Source organism: Nicotiana tomentosiformis, chromosome 1 (genome assembly GCF_000390325.3).
Source record: "Nicotiana tomentosiformis chromosome 1, ASM39032v3, whole genome shotgun sequence".
In the NCBI taxonomy this organism is placed as follows: domain Eukaryota; kingdom Viridiplantae; phylum Streptophyta; class Magnoliopsida; order Solanales; family Solanaceae; genus Nicotiana; species Nicotiana tomentosiformis.
In genome coordinates, this window is record NC_090812.1 from 16,521,031 (window position 1) to 16,538,970 (window position 17,940).

At 40.0% G+C, this 17,940-nt stretch overlaps 1 protein-coding gene across 1 annotated transcript; it reads left to right on the plus strand.

Annotated features, from left to right (window-relative positions):
* The first annotated feature begins 459 nt into the window (after positions 1 to 459).
* LOC138893665 (basic blue protein-like) lies at positions 460 to 2,434 on the plus strand. The gene is made up of 2 exons (XM_070178317.1): positions 460 to 860; positions 2,126 to 2,434. Exons 1-2 carry the CDS (start codon positions 677 to 679, stop codon positions 2,323 to 2,325), a joined length of 384 nt encoding a protein of 127 aa, XP_070034418.1. The 5' UTR covers positions 460 to 676; the 3' UTR covers positions 2,326 to 2,434.
* The last annotated feature ends 15,506 nt before the right edge of the window (positions 2,435 to 17,940 follow it).

Below are 17,940 nucleotides of genomic sequence, written 5' to 3' on the forward strand. Positions count from 1 at the left end.
ACGGAGGATTAATTTGGGGTCGTGAAAAAAAAATTTCTTTAGTTTAATGACTTAGGTGGTTCTCACGAGTCAATTTTGAGCCTTTTTTAAATTATTATGCGAGACGTCCCGGCCTGGAAACCCCGTTCGCCCCAGCTTGGCGAATCTGATTCCCGAGCAACGAATTGTATTTTAGTGGAATGGCTTAACTTACTCCCCATACGAGACCGGGATAGATGTCGTCGTAAGTTTTAAATATATTGTTAATTACTAGAGCTAGCTAGCTAGCGGATATTGAGTTGTCCTACATCCATTTGCGAAATGTAAATTTGGTCTTTTTGTATGATCTTGCGCAATTTTCTTCTTAATGAGTTAACTTTTATGGTTGAACTATCCTTCACATACCCCACAGTGTGAGATAATACTAAGTATTTTGTTGTTGTTATTTCTTAATTTAATAATGCCAAACCCATTACAACTAGTTTCCACCGTCCCCTTCTCTTACTTTGAACTTTGAAGCAGTGGTCTGTGGACCTCCACTGGCACTGACAGTACTGCTTGACCAAAGTCAGTAAAGAATCCAAAGACCCACCCATCATAGAATTCTCTATATAATGGTTTTGTGGGAATTGCAAAACTAATACAAAGTCAAGAGTTTTAGTCTTTTATATTTATAATTAACACATATAGTAAGATCATGTCTGGTCAGGGAAGAAGCAGTGCAATGAATTCGAAGGTGGCGTTGGTGTTGTGTGTTGTGGTGCTAATTCAGACACAGATGGCTCAGGCTGCTGTGTACAACGTTGGTGGTTCTGGTGGCTGGACTTTTAATACTGTTGCTTGGCCTAAAGGCAAGCGCTTTAGGGCTGGTGATATTCTTGGTAAGTATTGCAAAGAATTTTTATACACTATTTTATTATACTTCTTCTATTTGTTTGAACGTATGAGGGACTAATTTTTGTGTGAATTCGGACATAAATTTCTTAAGTTTTTTTTGATATAAAATCTATATATTTAGAAACTACATAAAAGATAGTATAAGAATAATTAATAGTTCAAAATATTTAAAAACTATTTGCAAAATATATGGTAAAATACCATTTGACTCACCAAATAATTATAGGTTCATTCTTTTTTAAACCAAAAGACTCTTACTAGTTCTACTTATTATGGAAGTAAAAAAATTTTTTAGTGCGAGCTTATAGAATTGTTAAACTACTGAAGTAACATTGTTAGCAACAAGTACTTTTTAAAATTGTTATAGCAAGTCTTTAAACTCATTTTGTGCTCAATAGTGATGACATTATCACCATATTAATTTTCTCCTTTTTAACGTTTCTAATTGAAAATATACGTCTTAGATCTATAACCGATGCGCTATTTACTTGTTTTTTTAAAACTTAGAAATCCCACATCCGTTGTGGCCTGTGGGATCGGTAATTTGTTCTTTATATGGTTTTGAACCATTCTAACCTCATAAGAACTTAGGTCCAAGCTAGATCCATTTCTAAATGTTATCTTGAAAATGAAAAACTGCCAAAGTTTTGTTTAATGGGACCCAGCTTTACTGTTTGTAGTTTTTGTTTGACTCTATTTCAACATTTCGAAAACAGAAGTCAATTTCGGGTTAAATTAGCAGTGAACAAACTGTCGATTTCTGACAACAGGGCCTGGTCAATTGGTTTTGAGACTTTTATAAAATTGTTTTAATTTTATGACCCTATGTCTTTTCTTATATATATATATATATATATATATATATATATATATATATATATATATATATATATGATACGAGAGATTTACATTTACACGTAGAAAATTTATTTTTTACTCAATAAATTTAAAAAATCTTAAAATTTTAAAGAGACTTAAACACGGCTAGGGGTCCATTGAGAGGCATGGTATATGATTAACTACATATAAAGGCATTTATGTTGTCAAACCAACTTTGATTTTGTAGAAGATTTTGTGTCAGGTACAATTATTTCACTCACATGACACTGCCAAAAAAAATAGTACAAGATGTTTTAATGTATTGAAATATTAAAAATAATACTCTAATAGTAACTCATTATTTTCTTATATACTAGTTTATATGTTACCGTTAATTTTGCGTTACATACAATTTTTATTGTTGTTGCAGCATTCAACTATCTCTCGGGTGCACATAACGTTGTGGCAGTGAACAAAGATGGATATAGCAATTGCAGAACACCTCGAGGTGCAAAAGTGTATACTAAAGGGGGTGATAAGATAAAGATAGTGAAGGGACAAAACTACTTCATCTGCAATTTCGCCGGCCATTGCGAGTCTGGAATGAAGATTTCTGTCTTTGCTTCATGATTTCGATCTATGCTCTAATCAGACTTCCTATATGATGTTGTCAACTACTTACTTTGTTTTGTGTACTACTTATGTGAAATAATGGATAACTATTTATGTTTTGTTATTATTTTGTTGTTGTTGTTGCTGCTTTTCCATTACTATACATCTGTTGCTTTAATGTTGTAATTATGTTGGACTGAGTTGAGTTTCTATCTGAAACTATCTTTCTACTTGTACAAGTGTAATGTCATGGGCTGCTTTCCATCATCGACCCATGACCCCTTGGACGCGCCCCGTGGCGTCCCGGCAAGCCTCCCAACGCCTAGCGCCACGGTCGGCCCCGTGGTCTCGGCAGCGCCAAGTGACAAGCGAGCATGCGCCTCTGTCGCCCCACCGATAATCAATGCCAGCGCCCAGCGGCTGGCCAATACCATCAGTGCCGCGCGCACCGACAATGTCGCGCGCCCAAATCATCATGTTGCCATCAGCGCCGCACACCCAGACAGTGCCCCGCGCGCAGACCCAATGCCAAGCACCAGCGCCCAGCCGCTGGCAGATCCAAATAGTGCCGCGCGCGCCCACAGCAATGCGCGCGCAGACCCTGCTGCTCAAGACAAAGTTGCTGCCATCGGACTTGCTTCCATAGAAGACTAAGTCCTTTTCATTGTAATTATAGAGTAGTTTTACTTCATTCATTTTCAGTGTGCTTCTACAGCTTTCTTAGGTCAACTCATGTAACTTTGGTTTATTTTTTTAAGCATTATTAAGGGGGACCAAAGCATTCAAACATTCAAGCATTCAAACAATTCTCTGTACTGGTGTCTCTCCCCCCGATACCGCATTTCATCTTGTAATAGCTTTCATCATCATCAATACAATCATCAGCTTTCATCATCAATTGCTCATTTTTCGCTGCTCAATTGCTCACGACATTGGTTTTTCCGTACGGCACTGACAATCTAATCTAGCGTACGGCGAGGGCCTCAGTTGGCGCATAGCAACCGCATTGACATCGGTTGCTTAGCCTTACGTCGCCCTTCCAAGGAACTTCAGGAAGGCGCCGCGTAACAGTTGGTATCAGAGCCTAGGCTCGACATCGGACGAGGGAACTCATTGCCATCATCATCACCATTTCTGACCATGGTGAATCACGGGGATCGCATCACGACCCTAGAAGAGACGGTTGACGCATTACGGCCCATCGTGCATACGTTGCCTGATCTAAAAACCAGCCTAGTGCAAAGGTTGGACGACTTGGACCGCAGAATGCGGCAGGCCGAAAATGACATAGCAAACATCAGTCAAGACTCTGAGGAAGACCGGCAAACGGCTGCCGTCGAGACAACCAAAATTCATGGCCAATTCGAGGACCTCCAACAGGAGCGTGCCGAGGATTTAGCCCATCGGGAACTAGAGGCAGACAGACTGACAGTCATGCAGCAAACCATAGACAACTTGACAGGCCAGCTCAATGTTGTCAATGCTGCCCTTCAAAGCCTGCTCAAAGGAGGCGAAAACCACATCAGGGGTGCCATGAACATTGCCCCCATGCCACAAAAGCTAAAAATTCCAGAGCCCAAGCCATACAACGGAGCCCGGGATGCTAAAGAAATGGAAAACTTCATCTTCGACATCGAACAATACTTCGATGCCGTTGGACATTTGGAAGAATCCAAAAAGGTAGCAACTGCTGCCATGTATCTTCAAGGCGATGCAAAACTCTGGTAGCGAGTCAAATACGAAGCCATCAGGGCCGGTGAAGATACTCTCCAGACATGGGCAGAACTGAAGGCCGCCATACGCCTGCAGTTTTTCCCCAAAAACGTGGAATACAATGCACGGAGAAAGTTGCGTGAACTCTGCCACACCAGGTCGGTGCGGGACTACGTGCGTGAATTCTCCGCACTCATGCTAAACATACGGGATATGGGGGACAAAGACAAACTGTTCGCATTCATAGAAGGTTTGAAACCTCATGCTCGTATGGAGCTGTAAAGACAACGGGTAGATACCCTGCCCAAGGCCATTCAAGCTGCTGAGTGCCTTGGGGATTACCAGTTGGAAACTCAGAAGGATAGGCCCCAGCCGCCTGTCCGAGGAGGATACAATGGGAGCCAACCTAGCAACGGTGGCCCCAACAGAAACGGAGGAGATCGAGGTACATCCAAATCCAAGACTCCTTCCTCAAGCAGTAACACTACTGCATCAGTCAACAACCATCAGGGGAGAAAGCCCCCATCAGAATGCCATCATTGCGGCGGGGAACATTGGAACAATCAATGACCCAACACACAAGTCAATGCTCAACAAACTGTTGACGATGACGAGTCAGATGCCGACGACTCAGACGACATCGATCCAGTAGGTTCCTTTAACGCATTTGTCGGCTCCATTCATGATACCTTGGCGGGAACCAGTACTGGCAACCCCAAGAAGAAAGCATTCCCAATCGACAAGAAAGGGAAAGGAAAGGCGAACGAGAGGCCTCCCACATCACAAAAGAGGACCTTAATGTTCGTTGACATGAAAGTAAACGGCAGACCTATTCGGGCATTGATAGACACGGGTGCTAGCCACAACTACCTGGCCTCAACTCAGGTGCAACGCCTCGGTCTAGCAGTGCAAAAATGCAAGGGTCGTGTCAAGGCTATCAACTCTCCATCTTAGCAAGTGAGTGGAATAGCTAAAGAAGCGCCAATCCAGCTTGGCCCATACAAGGGAATATTCGACCTACGCATAGCTATCATCGATGACTTCGAACTGATAGTGGGATTGGAATTCCTCAGGCAGACCAACACCATGCCGGTACCATATGCCAACATGCTCCTAATGATGGGAGACAACGGGGCCAAACCCCACACCATACCGTGCATATCCAAGAAGATGGCCGCTGGAAACATCACGGCCATGCAGTTTAAGGAGGGAACCAACAGACCTGAACCCACAGTTCCGGCTGCCCTCAACATCATCAAACATGCATCACATCATCAGGGTCCAACAGCTCATGGCGCCCCTCATTGTGTGAAGACTTGTCAAGCATTCCCAAAGGACAAGTCGGATCACCCAGCACAAGCGGGACTCTTGGAGCCGCTACCTGTCCCACAGAGACCTTGGGAAAGCATTTCCCTGAATTTCATCACAGGATTACCCAAGGTCGGAAATCATGCAACCATCATGGTGGTAGTAGACCAGTTTTTCAAGTATGCTACCTTCATCGCAGCCCCACAGAACATGTCGGCAGAAGAAACATCTCGACTCTTCTTCTCCCATGTTGTCAAAGATTGGGGTATGCCCAACAACATCATCAGTGACTGCGACCCACGCTTCACTAGCAAGTTTTGGACCCAACTCTTCAGTTGCCTCGGATCCAAATTGAGTTACAACTCAAGCCATCATCATCAGCAAACACATGATCAAACAGACCGGTTCAATGACATGCTGGAGGAATATCTCCGCCAATTTGCAACCGGGTCACAAACACATTAGGTGAAGCTTCTGGATGCTGCTCAGCTGTGTTTCAATTCACAAAAGTGCGCCCATACAAACAAAAGCGCTTTTGAAATTGTTACCGGACAGCAACCGCTACTCCCACATAATGTGAATGCACCAAACATACCATCATCTCATCGAGCTGCCAGTTTCTCTACAGAATGGGAACAAACTTTGAAGATAGTGCGGAGCTATCTTGTCAATGCCCAAGATAGGGCAACGAGGCATGTCGAACAAAACCGTCGCTTTGCCCAACATCAAGCAGGGGACAAAGTGATGGTAAGAACCCCAAGGCAGAACTTGTTTGCAAAGAGGACCCAAGATCCTCGCCTATTGCCAAGCTATATCGGGCCTTTATCCATTGAAAGGCGCATCGGGAAATCCACATACCAGCTGAACACACCAGCCTGGTGAAAAATCCATCCAGTCTTCTATGTCAACCGCCTCAGGCCATTTCAGAAATGCATGGAAGATCATTCAGAAAGACATCTCACAGCTCCGAGGGGAACAGACCTCCCAGCCATCAAGAGCCTGACCAATCATCATCATCCTGCAGGTAAGGCTCCGAGGACGTCGCCAACTCAGGTGGGGGAGAATGTCATTGGCTGCTTTCCATCATCGACCCATGACCCCTTGGACGCGCCCCGTGGCGTCCCGGCAAGCCTCCCAACGCCTAGCGCCACGGTCGGCCCCGTGATCTCGGCAGCGCCAAGTGACAAGCGAGCATGCGCCTCTGTCGCCCCACCGATAATCAATGCCAGCGCCCAGCGGCTGGCCAATGCCATCAGTGCCGCGCGCACCGACAATGCCGCGCGCCCAAATCATCATGTTGCCATCAGCGCCGCACACCCAGACAGTGTCCCGCGCGCAGACCCAATGCCAAGCACCAGCGCCCAGCCGCTGGCAGATCCAAATAGTGCCGCGCGCGCCCACAGCAATGCGCGCGCAGACCCTGCTGCTCAAGACAAAGTTGCTGCCATCGGACTTGCTTCCATAGAAGACTAAGTCCTTTTCATTGTAATTATAGAGTAGTTTTACTTCATTCATTTTCAGTGTGCTTCTACAACTTTCTTAGGTCAACTCATGTAACTTTGGTTTATTTTTTTTTAAGCATTATTAAGGGGGACCAAAGCATTCAAACATTCAAGCATTCAAATAATTCTCTGTACTAGTGTCTCTCCCCCCGACACCGCATTTCATCTTGTAATAGCTTTCATCATCATCAATACAATCATCAGCTTTCATCATCAATTGCTCATTTTTCGCTGCTCAATTGCTCACGACATTGGTTTTCTCGTACGGCACTGACAATCTAGTCTAGCATACGGCGAGGGCCTCAGTTGGCGCATAGCAACCGCACTGACATCGGTTGCTTAGCCTTACGTCGCCCTTCCAAGGAACTTCAGGAAGGCGCCGCGTAACAGTAAGTATGCATACACAGTAATATCCTCCCAAAATCCTCACATATGGGATGACACTGCGTTGCTATTAAGTGCTTCTATTGGAATACTTGTCTGGTAAAAATATATGAAGAACTCTAATGGTAGCTTAAGTTCTTATCTTATCTAAGGAGATAGTTCAACAATATAATCAAGTGATCAAAATTTCGAATTTCAATATTATCGTTTATATCGCAACAACTTTATAACCAATAAGAGAACACAACAAAGAAAAAAGTCAGAATAACCAGCTCTTCAATTTCCAAACAGGTAGTAGAAGCAGCGCGCAAATGCTTAATTAATAAACTAATTACAACCCGATAAAAGTTGAAGATGCAGGCTTAGAGCTTTTATCCAGCGTTCTCTACTGTCCAATTGATTTTCTTTTTTAATTTCTTTTAGTTATGGTTCATCCCTTAACTCAAAGAATTTAGCTTTTTCTTTTTGTTTCTTAGGACTCCACTAGCTTGTTGAGTCCGGAACCAAAATGTAATTCTTTTGGATTTAAAGAATCAAAATGCATGGAAAAAAACATAGAGACCAAAATATATATAACGCCCATTTAAAGGGCGTTATACCTTAACGTCCGTTTGCCCGTTAAGGTATAACGCCCTTTTAAAAGGCGCTATATATATAACGCCTTTCCTTACCGCGCTATACATATTATGTGGGCCCACCAATAATTCTTCTGGACTTAACTGATATAACAATAATTCAACTGGGTATAACGCCCTTATTTAAAGCGCTATACCTAAAACAATTATACCCCTGATTGGTTTTTGTCTTATTTAAAGAGGTTAAGGATTTTCTAAAAATCCATTCACAAATATAAGTCTTCTGAAATATTTTTTCGTTAAGGTTTTTTGCATTTTGTCATAATGTTTGAAGAGCGAAGAATAAGAGTTTCATTATACTGGGGAGGGGGAGGGGGGAAGGTGAGGTTGTGGTGGAGAATAACTCAGTAACCTATAGTTTATCTCCACAGTGTCATGTTAAGTTGCCACTTATAATGGAGTACGATACATTGGTATTGTTGTTATGTAAAAAAATGAGTGTGAGCAAACGTTCGGTGAACCTTAAAGTAACCGGAAGATATTCAGATTCTGTCAGTCCGCAAGGGGTTACTTGTTATGCTGAGTTTAATATCGAGGATGATGAAACTCTGAGAAATTTTTTGAGGACTCCGGATGAATACCGGAAATTTCTTGTGATAAAAATGTTGGAAATGTACGTCAAGGTTGAAGACGCTCGCAATAATGAGGTTGCGCAAAGCAGGGATATTCTTCAGTCATCGGGTGGTTATTTTGGAGCAGTTTTAGCCAAACAGGTTCCGGCTGAAAGCGTTTGGCATGATCTAAACTTATCTCCACAGGCGAATGAGGAACGAGGAAATAATTTGTCTCCTAGTTTACATAATCCACAAGATGAGTGGTAAAATTTAATTTTCCTTTGTGTTACGATGTTTATTTTTGCTGTATTGAATTTGTATTAACACTCATATATTTCACAGGGGGTACCAGCCAGATATGAATTTTACAAGTTATGAACCAACGCCTAGTTGAAATGTGCCTAGTTCTGGTATGTTGGATCATGGTGGTGCATCCGAGAGTCATCACCAATAGGATAATGTCTATCATGGGATGTCAACACATTACGATTTGTAAGTGGAGTGATATAGCTATATGTAAAGTATTTATCAATTTGAGTAACTCATTATTTTATTGGTTGTGCAGTGAAAACGAGCATCCTGAAGGTCCTGTATTTACTCAATTGTCCGAAGACGACATATTTAATCGGGATCTGGCAGATACACAGAGTTAGAAAGGGAATAGTGATTATGAAAATAATGCTGATGAATCTGGAGATGACACACCCTTCCCTGATAAGGGTGATGATAAGGAGGAAGAAAATGCTGGACCTGATTTGATGAGGGAGCATGCTCTACCCTCCGTTAGACCAAGTGTACGAGTCCCACGTGTCGTTTCATTCAAGGGATATTACCTTGATCATTTGCCAAGTACACCGGATGTAGATGCCCTCACAAGGGATATTGACGAAATTTGGACAGCAATGTGGGATGAATCTAGAGCAATGGTGTTGTCAAAGGGCATGTTTTTTCCAGATAAAGAGCACCTAATCAGGGCGGTGCTAATGTATAGCGTAAAAGAGTGTCGTGAGTTCACGGTACGCGAGTCATCTCCAAATGTATACAAGGTATTCTGTCGTAGATGATTTACGGGTTGTAATTAGATGCTTCGTGTGAGGAAGAAGAAAACAAATATGTGGGTTGTGGGTATGTACATTGGCACCCACAATTGTGAAATGGACACATTCAGTGGAAATCATTTTAACTTGAATGCTGACTTGATTTCTCTTGTATTGATTCCATACATTGAAGCGTTCATAAGATACAAGATCAAAAAGTCTATAACATTCGTCCACCAGGAATATGGGTGCACCATTACCAAAAGAAAGGCATTTCTAGGGCGCAAACGTGCGTTTGAAATTGTTTATGGTAACTAGGATAAGTCCTTTGCATCTCTACCCAGGTATATGACTGCATTGCAACACTTTAACCCCGGGACTATTGTTGAATGGAAGCTTGAGCGGAGCCCGAGAATACCAGAACATATATTCAAATATGTGTTCTGGGCATTTAAACCAGCAATTGATGGTTTTCTGCATTATCAGCCGATAATATCCATAGAATCATGTCTATGGAAAATATGATATTAAGTTATTGATCGTTGTTGCAGTAAATACTAATGGAAGTATATTTTCTTTAGCTTTTGCTATTTGTGCCAATAAAAGCCAAGAGACATGGACACTATTTTTGAACCACTTGAAAGAGCACTTTATCAAACAGCGCTCAGGTATTTGTCTAATATCTGATTTGCATGGTGGTATTTTAAGTTCTGTACAGAATTTGTGTGTATGGCAGGAACCGTATGCCTACCACCATTACTGTGTGAGGCACCTGAAGGCCAATTTCCAAAACGCATATCCCAACAAGGATTTGCATGATTTAATGTGGATGGCTGCAAGAGATCACCAAGAGTTTAAATTCAGGAGGCGCATGGAATCCATCAGGCAGGAAGACGAGGGAGCCTATCGTTGGTTGATGCGACATGAGCTTGACAAGTGGACTTTGCATGTGGATGGTGGCAGAAGATGGGGAATTCTGACTACAAATGTGTCAGAGTCTTTCAACGGGTTATTGAAGTCTGTACGTGGATTGCCTGTCACTGCCAAAGTGCGGATGTCATTCAAGCAGATGGCAAAAGAGGTTTGTTGAAAGGGCTAGAGGTGTATCTTCATTGATAGAAAGTGGTGTTGAATTTATGCCAATACCAATGAAAAGATTTGAGAAATACAGGCACGAGCACATTGGCATTCATATTTACAGTTTTGCAACGAGCGAAATATTTTTGTAGTTCGCACCGCTATCCATCAAAATCGGGAGAATAATACACACACCGTAAATGAAGCCAAACAGTTATGCTCTTGTGGGAAATGATCCATCTTCCACATGCCGTGCTCAAATGCCATCAAATGCTTTCAACATACAGGTTTAGGGGCAACCAACTATGTTGATAAAGAATATAGTGTTGATGCATACTTAAACACCTATAATGGGCAGTTGCAGCAAGTGGGTGCTGAGCATTATTGGCAGCCAGAACCATTTAAAATGGTGTGTAACAAGGACTATGTACGTCAACGACAAGTGAAAAAAAGAACGCGTATACTGAACCAAATGGATGTTGGTGATACCGTTTATGCACGCAAATGCAGCATATGCTCGCAAATAGGACACGATCGTCGTAAATTTCCTTCAGCTAGTTTGGGTGGCAGTGGTAATTCAACCCCTGGTAAAAGTTCATCTAATGTGCCCAACTATCAAGGATACATATAGTGTTTTATTTCCGTAATGTGGTTGTAATAAGTGTATGTACTTGTTTATCTTGCAGAATGTATGAAATAAAATTATATTTCCATTGGTGTTAAATCTTATTGATATTTAACATTAATACTTCAGTACAACAATCTAACATAAACCCATTTGAAAAAATAATTGTCTTGTCGACCTGAAATGCTGCTTGCCTGCAAAAGCTATCTTCTAAAAAAGTTGTATTGTACCCGAAAGAATCTTTAACACATGAAGCATAGCACGGTGAAATACTACGTTATGTATGTTATCTTGTCGACCTAAAAAGCTGGTCGCCTACAAAAGCTATCTTCTAGAAAAGCTGTTTTGTACCCGAAAGAATTTTTAACACGTGAAGCATAGCGCGGTGAAATACTACGTTATGTGTGTTGTCTTGCCTATAAATAACTAGCGCATTTTAGTTATTATCTGCACTTAACCAAAATAAATAGCAAAAATTTCCATATATTTTTCATTTTTCTTGCATTAACAAATGTCTAGACGCAATGACCAACCAAGGTGCTATTGTGGCAAACATGCGATTTTGAAGGCATGTTGGTCAGATGGTAATATTGGGCGCATATACTGGATATGTCAACAATTATTTGGACGCAATGACGGATATCAATGTATGTTTGAGGAATGGTATGATGAACCCATTAACCAAGAATACTACAAATCATGTTTGCAGTATATTTAAAATATGAACAGTTAATAGCAACACCAGATCTCTGAAATGCAACGAGAAATTGCGGCAGTGCAGGAGAAACTAAAAGAGGCGGAAAAAGAAAAAAATAGGCTGGAAGAGAAATTTAAGTGGTTGGAGCAGAGAATAATAGGCGATAGTGACTAAACAAACACATGTATGTGTTAAGTATTGTATTTTATCTTTATGTTTTCTGTGTCATGTATTTTCATTAGTTGTACCGAATTTAAATTATTTTAAGTTGCTATGTTTGTTTTGTAGTATTAAAATAACGAAAAACCGGAAAAATAAAAATATAATGCTCATATAATATAAACAATAAAAATTGTTGCTATTATTTACTGAATGTCGTATGTACATAAAATAAAAAAAATCAATGTGTCCCACATCCTGTATGTTTTAAAGCAGCCGTTGGCCTGAGGCGCATCCCATCTTGCCCGGCTACACTATCAGGATCATCCTCATCACGTCACCTCTTTATCGGAGGATGCGCTGCAGCATGATCGTTAGTAGGCTGGCAAGCTCAGTAGAGGGGGTTGTCGGTCCAGCAGTAACCTGCAAAATAATAAGATATTTTAGTATATGAAATATGTATTAGTAATGTACGTGTTAAGTCACATAAATTTAAATTGTCTTACCATGTTCTCGTGCTCCTGAATATAATCATCCGTCGCAGCCATGTCAGTATCGCACAAGGTGGCCTCCGTGACGAGCGAGGATGAAGCCTTAAAACAATATTTAGATATTTATGACTAATCAATGAGATACGAACAAATATAAATAATAGTAATACAAATAAACCTGTGCCTGTGAAATATCCTCAGCATCTCTCGATGATGAGCCATAACTCAACCGATGACCACTATCCACATCTCGTGTTGGACGATCATCAGCGACGGTCGATGGGTCAGAAAAATACTGATCCCACTCCTGTCACGTAATGGTCGTGCCCACGATCAATAATGGAGATGATGGGGTCACCTGCGAAGTCCTTGGAGTAAGTTGAAGGCTGAATGAAGGCATATCTCTAGGAGCATGGTCTGGCTCATGGTGGTCACCCGGCTGATCAACTCCAACATCCACAATAGGTGCCTCAACGGCCCCGTACTGGGGACCACCTCCTCGCCGACCCCCACGACCTCGTAGGACACCCCTACCTCGTGGGACATCCCTACCTTTCTGGGCACGCCTGCCACGTCGACCATGTTCCGGATCCACTGGTGGCCCACGATGGTACTGCTCTAGCGCCACATACTTAGCCTCGTATTCTAATCGCTCATCATCTCGGGCTCGCCTCAATGTCCGGGAAGCCAGATCGGTAACCTGTCGGCCATACTCATGCAAAGCGGATGCTCCCTCGCGGATATGCTGCTGCATCTGCAGTCCCAACTGGTGGAACAGATGTAGGCCAATAGCCTGCACAACATACCAGTGCCTCGTGCCTCCCGACGTATGGAACATACCGACTGCCAACACGATAAATGGGATTCCCAAAGAAAAGTCAGGTAACGCTGCCGTACCAGCCCATATACTCATGCTCACCATCCGTACGGTCAGGTGGCGGGGGTGGCGAAATCAGGTCATGTCGTTGGTCCCAAATATCGATATATGTCTCTAGCCATGCCACACATGTCTGGTCAATCCTAGAATGATCATCCTGCTGGTAATGTGTCATATGCCAAGCGGGCGGTGGCAGTACATGCTGCGGGCGACCAAACTGGCGACGTACTCACTCGGTGGCATGATGCTCGACAATATCGAGACACATCAACGAGACAGAAGAGCTCCACATAATTCGGCCGATCGAGCAATAATCGGGCAAACCAGCTATTAGCTTGTCACTGTATGGCCTCCAAATGAACTAGGAGTATTAAGTAAAAACAGGAAACGTGAGTATACGCAGCACATATAAAGCCAGGCCAAGTAAACTTAGGTATACATTTACCTGTGCGCCCTCCAGCAAATCCAAAAAATCCTACAATATGGGAGATTATGTCGAGCCTCGTACTCCCGTCCATATCCTCGCCTATCAACCCACCTCCTAGCTAAAGGGAGAAACAGAGGTGGTGCATCCGGAGCTAAAGGTGGTAGAGGTGACTGCAACTGCAAGAACCGCTCCCAGGCCCAAACCTAATATACAACGTGGACGTAAACTTTAAGGTATATTTTTACTAGGTATGTTATAATGAAGAGAGTATTTGACTATGTTTTCACATGCAGCAGCGGCAAAAATCCTGCAACATCTAGTTGGGTGCCCATGCTCGCATGTCACATCTGCCTGTACAAGTAATCGAGAACAGCAGCACCCCAACTGTAATGATGTAAATCATCTAGCCGCTCAAGATGATGAAGAAATCTCAAGCTAACTAGGTTTCCCGAAGTGTTCGGGAACAAAACCCCTCCAAACATAAGCAGCAGCAGCAAACCTCGTGTACCGGTGAATATGAAGCTCCGATATATCATCTGTGATGTCAGCATGCATCGCCTCCAAATGCTTCCGGACGGGAGTCAACTGCAGACGATTGGCCCCAATCAATGCAGTCTCATCCGGTGGCTGGAAACCGGTGAGCCGCTGCAGCATCTCCAGGTAATGCAAACTCATATACTCTCTAATGGCATTCGGCAAAGCAACAGGGTGTCCATCAACGGGCAGCCCATACAGGACCTCCACGTCCTGAGGCGTGATAGTGGCCTCGCCAATGGACAAATGGAATGTGTGCGTCTCCGGTCACCACCGCTCTATCAAGGTCGTGATCAACGACCAATCCAGCTGCAACTGGCCGATCTTCACAATCCTATAAAACCCGTATCCTAGAGGCGTCTGACTATACGGGGATGGAGAGGGTGAGTCCTAAGAAAGTCCCACATATCATCTACTCTCCTAGCGCGGAACGTCTGGGCCAGTAACTGTCCCTCCCATATGTAAGACGACCTATGCTCGCCCTGTAGCAACAGTAGGTCTAGCGTGGCAGGTCCGGGATGCAAAGGCGGAACCTCCATGTCGGCTACTGTAAATTGAACAATATTAATTACATTATTTTACTTTAATATGTTAGTTTTATTATTTTATATGTTTGTTTGTTGCTCACCTATTTTTGACTATAATAAAATTAAATAATTAATTTTCATAATTATACAAGATTTAATTATTAAATATTTATATATGGATTCTGGGCTCGATATTTGAGGCCCAGTAGCACCAAGGTATCCTGAATTCTTGTGTTCATGATGAAATTGTTTTTTCGATTTATCACTCAATAGTTCTGTTATTTTAAATATTAGTTTATTATTTATATGTTAGTTTAATATTGTATATGTTAGTTTTATTAATTTATATGTTAGTTTTATTATTTTATATGTTAGTTTTGTTATTATATATTTTTGTTTATGACTCACTTATTTTTGACTATAATAAAATTAAATAATTAATTTTTATAATTATACAAGATTTAATTATTAAATATTTACATATGGGTTCCGGACTCGATATTTGAGGCCCAGTAGCACCAAGGTATCCTGAATTCTTGTGTTCATGACGAGAAAAGTTTCCTGATTTATCACTCAATAGGTCTGTTATTTTAAATGTTAGTTTATTATTTATATGTTAGTTTAATATTATATATGTTAGTTTTATTAATTTATATGTTAGTTTTATTATTTATATGTTAGTTTTGTTATTATGTATTTTTGTTTATGACTCACTTATTTTTGACTATAATAAAATTAAATAATTAATTTTCATAACTATACAACATTTAATTATTGAATATTCATATAACAATACTTAGTTCGGGAAATATTGTTGTTTTCTCATGTTATTTTCTTACATTTGTTGACTAGAATTGGACAAAATTTATGTTTGAACTATCAGTTTTTTTGACGTATTTTTGGGTATAAGAGATACTTAAATGATTAATTTCAATAACTACAAGAATACTACGCTAAAGGGCACTACATTTTACTACGCTAAAGGGCACAACATTACAAATACGAGCATTACATTTGGCCACAAGATACCACTACAGGGAACTAAACTAACAATTTATCTATTTTTCTAATCTTTTAGCAAATAAATAATCTAAAGCGGATAACAACAATAAATTAATTTAATAAAAAAACAATCACGAAAATACATATACCACAGTAAAAAGTAACTAATTAATATTTTTTTTAACAACTAATAAAAATTTCTCTATTTTACTAATTTTTTAGCACACTAATACTATAGTCCGAATAAAAAATAACAAATTAGTTAAATCGCAAAACAATCAAAAAATAACATAGAGCACATTAAAAATAACTAATATGCATTTTTTATACGAGTTTTAACAAAAACTAAGTCGCAATACCTCGATTTAAGATTTTTAGAAAGTTGAAGATTTTGTGATTTGGAGCCGAAACGAGCAACCCACTACTAGAATACGTCTTAGCAAGGATGTGTGACCGAAAATATATACTCTTTATGAGACCAGTGGGGTCCACTCTATTTTTTTTCGTTGACAATTTGGGTACCACTGTTTTTTTGTTTTGTTTTTGTTTTAAGGGGGAGAGAATTTTTGATTTGGTGGGAAAGGGAAGGGGACGGGTTTTTATGTGGGTATAACGCCTTTTATTAAGACGCTATACTATAGCGTCTTAATAAAAGACGTTATACCTTCCCGCTCTTTTCACGTTCAACTATAGCGCCCTTTAAAAGAACGTTATATATATTTTGATCACTATATTTTTTTTTCCACATATTTTAATTCTTTGAAACCAAAATAACCACATTGATTCACGACTCCTAGTTTGTTTCTCTAATTGCAGGTCACTGTCCTTTTTGTGTTGTTCAATGTATTTTCCGACATAATGATGAAGCAAAAGAGGTTTAAAGTGTAAATCAAACTTTAGTCCTAAAACTAAGGGCAGGTTTGGCCATAAAAAAAAAAAAATCATTTTTTGACAATTTTATATTTTTTTTTTGAAATAAGTGTTGACCATGAAATTTTTAAATTTTACTTAAAATTTAATATCGAATTTTTTTAAAAATTTAAAAAATTTCAAAAAGTTATTTTTCAAATTCTTTACTTTAAATCCGTCACAAAAATTCAAAAACCTCTCCAAATTGTATTAATGTCCAATTGCAATTATAATTTTAAACTTTTTTAAAAAAAAATAAAATCAGTTTTCTTCTGAAATTTCACAATCCTTATGTCCAAACCCCGCTAAACAGGTCATGAATTTCATTTGAAATTTTGTCTAAGAAATTATTTTCCCTTAGAGCGTCAAAATTAATATACCTTTATCCCTCTTTTTCTTTCATAATAACTTGGCAATAGAAGTTTTCCTTAACTAATCAATTTTGTGTAAAGATTTTTTTTTTCTCGTCATTTGTATATTCCTTCCATTCTTATACATCTGGTGGTCTGTCTATTTGGTTTTTCACTGATTCGAGGACTTAAAAGCCTAATTAATTTTAATTTCCTTCTTCATTTATTCCAGGATTCCAACAATCTGATCAATTAGTTTGAATTGTTTTTGGTTTTAAAGAAAATTTTAGTCAAGCATTTTTTTACCCGCAATTTGAACAAGTTCACGTTTTTTTTTAAAATCTTTTTCTCGAGTAACTACGATGAGATTAATAAGTAACACACATGTAGTAAAATATATACAACCAATAACAATCTGAATATTCTTAACCGACAAACTGTATATTTTAGTAGCTCCCAAAAAAATAGCCGATAAAATATATACATATTTTTGTATAAATATATAATGCTATATATATATTATATTTTTTAATCAATAAATATAATTAATTTCGGCCGACCAACCGATTTGCATTTTGCTCAGTTAACATCACCTAAACGGTTATTTGAGCTCTTATCTTAAATCGTCCATAATTGAAAGAAAAAGAAAAAACTTATTGCACGAAAAAGTCGCACTTTTCCACCATGCAACATGGGTAGATTTCATGAAATCTACATTGAATGCCCAAAAGAAGATTGCCAAAATCTAGAAAATGAAATTAGCATTAATTGGGCAGTCTAGCTAGCACCACTATAAAAAAAGCCACAAAGTTGTAACAAGTCATT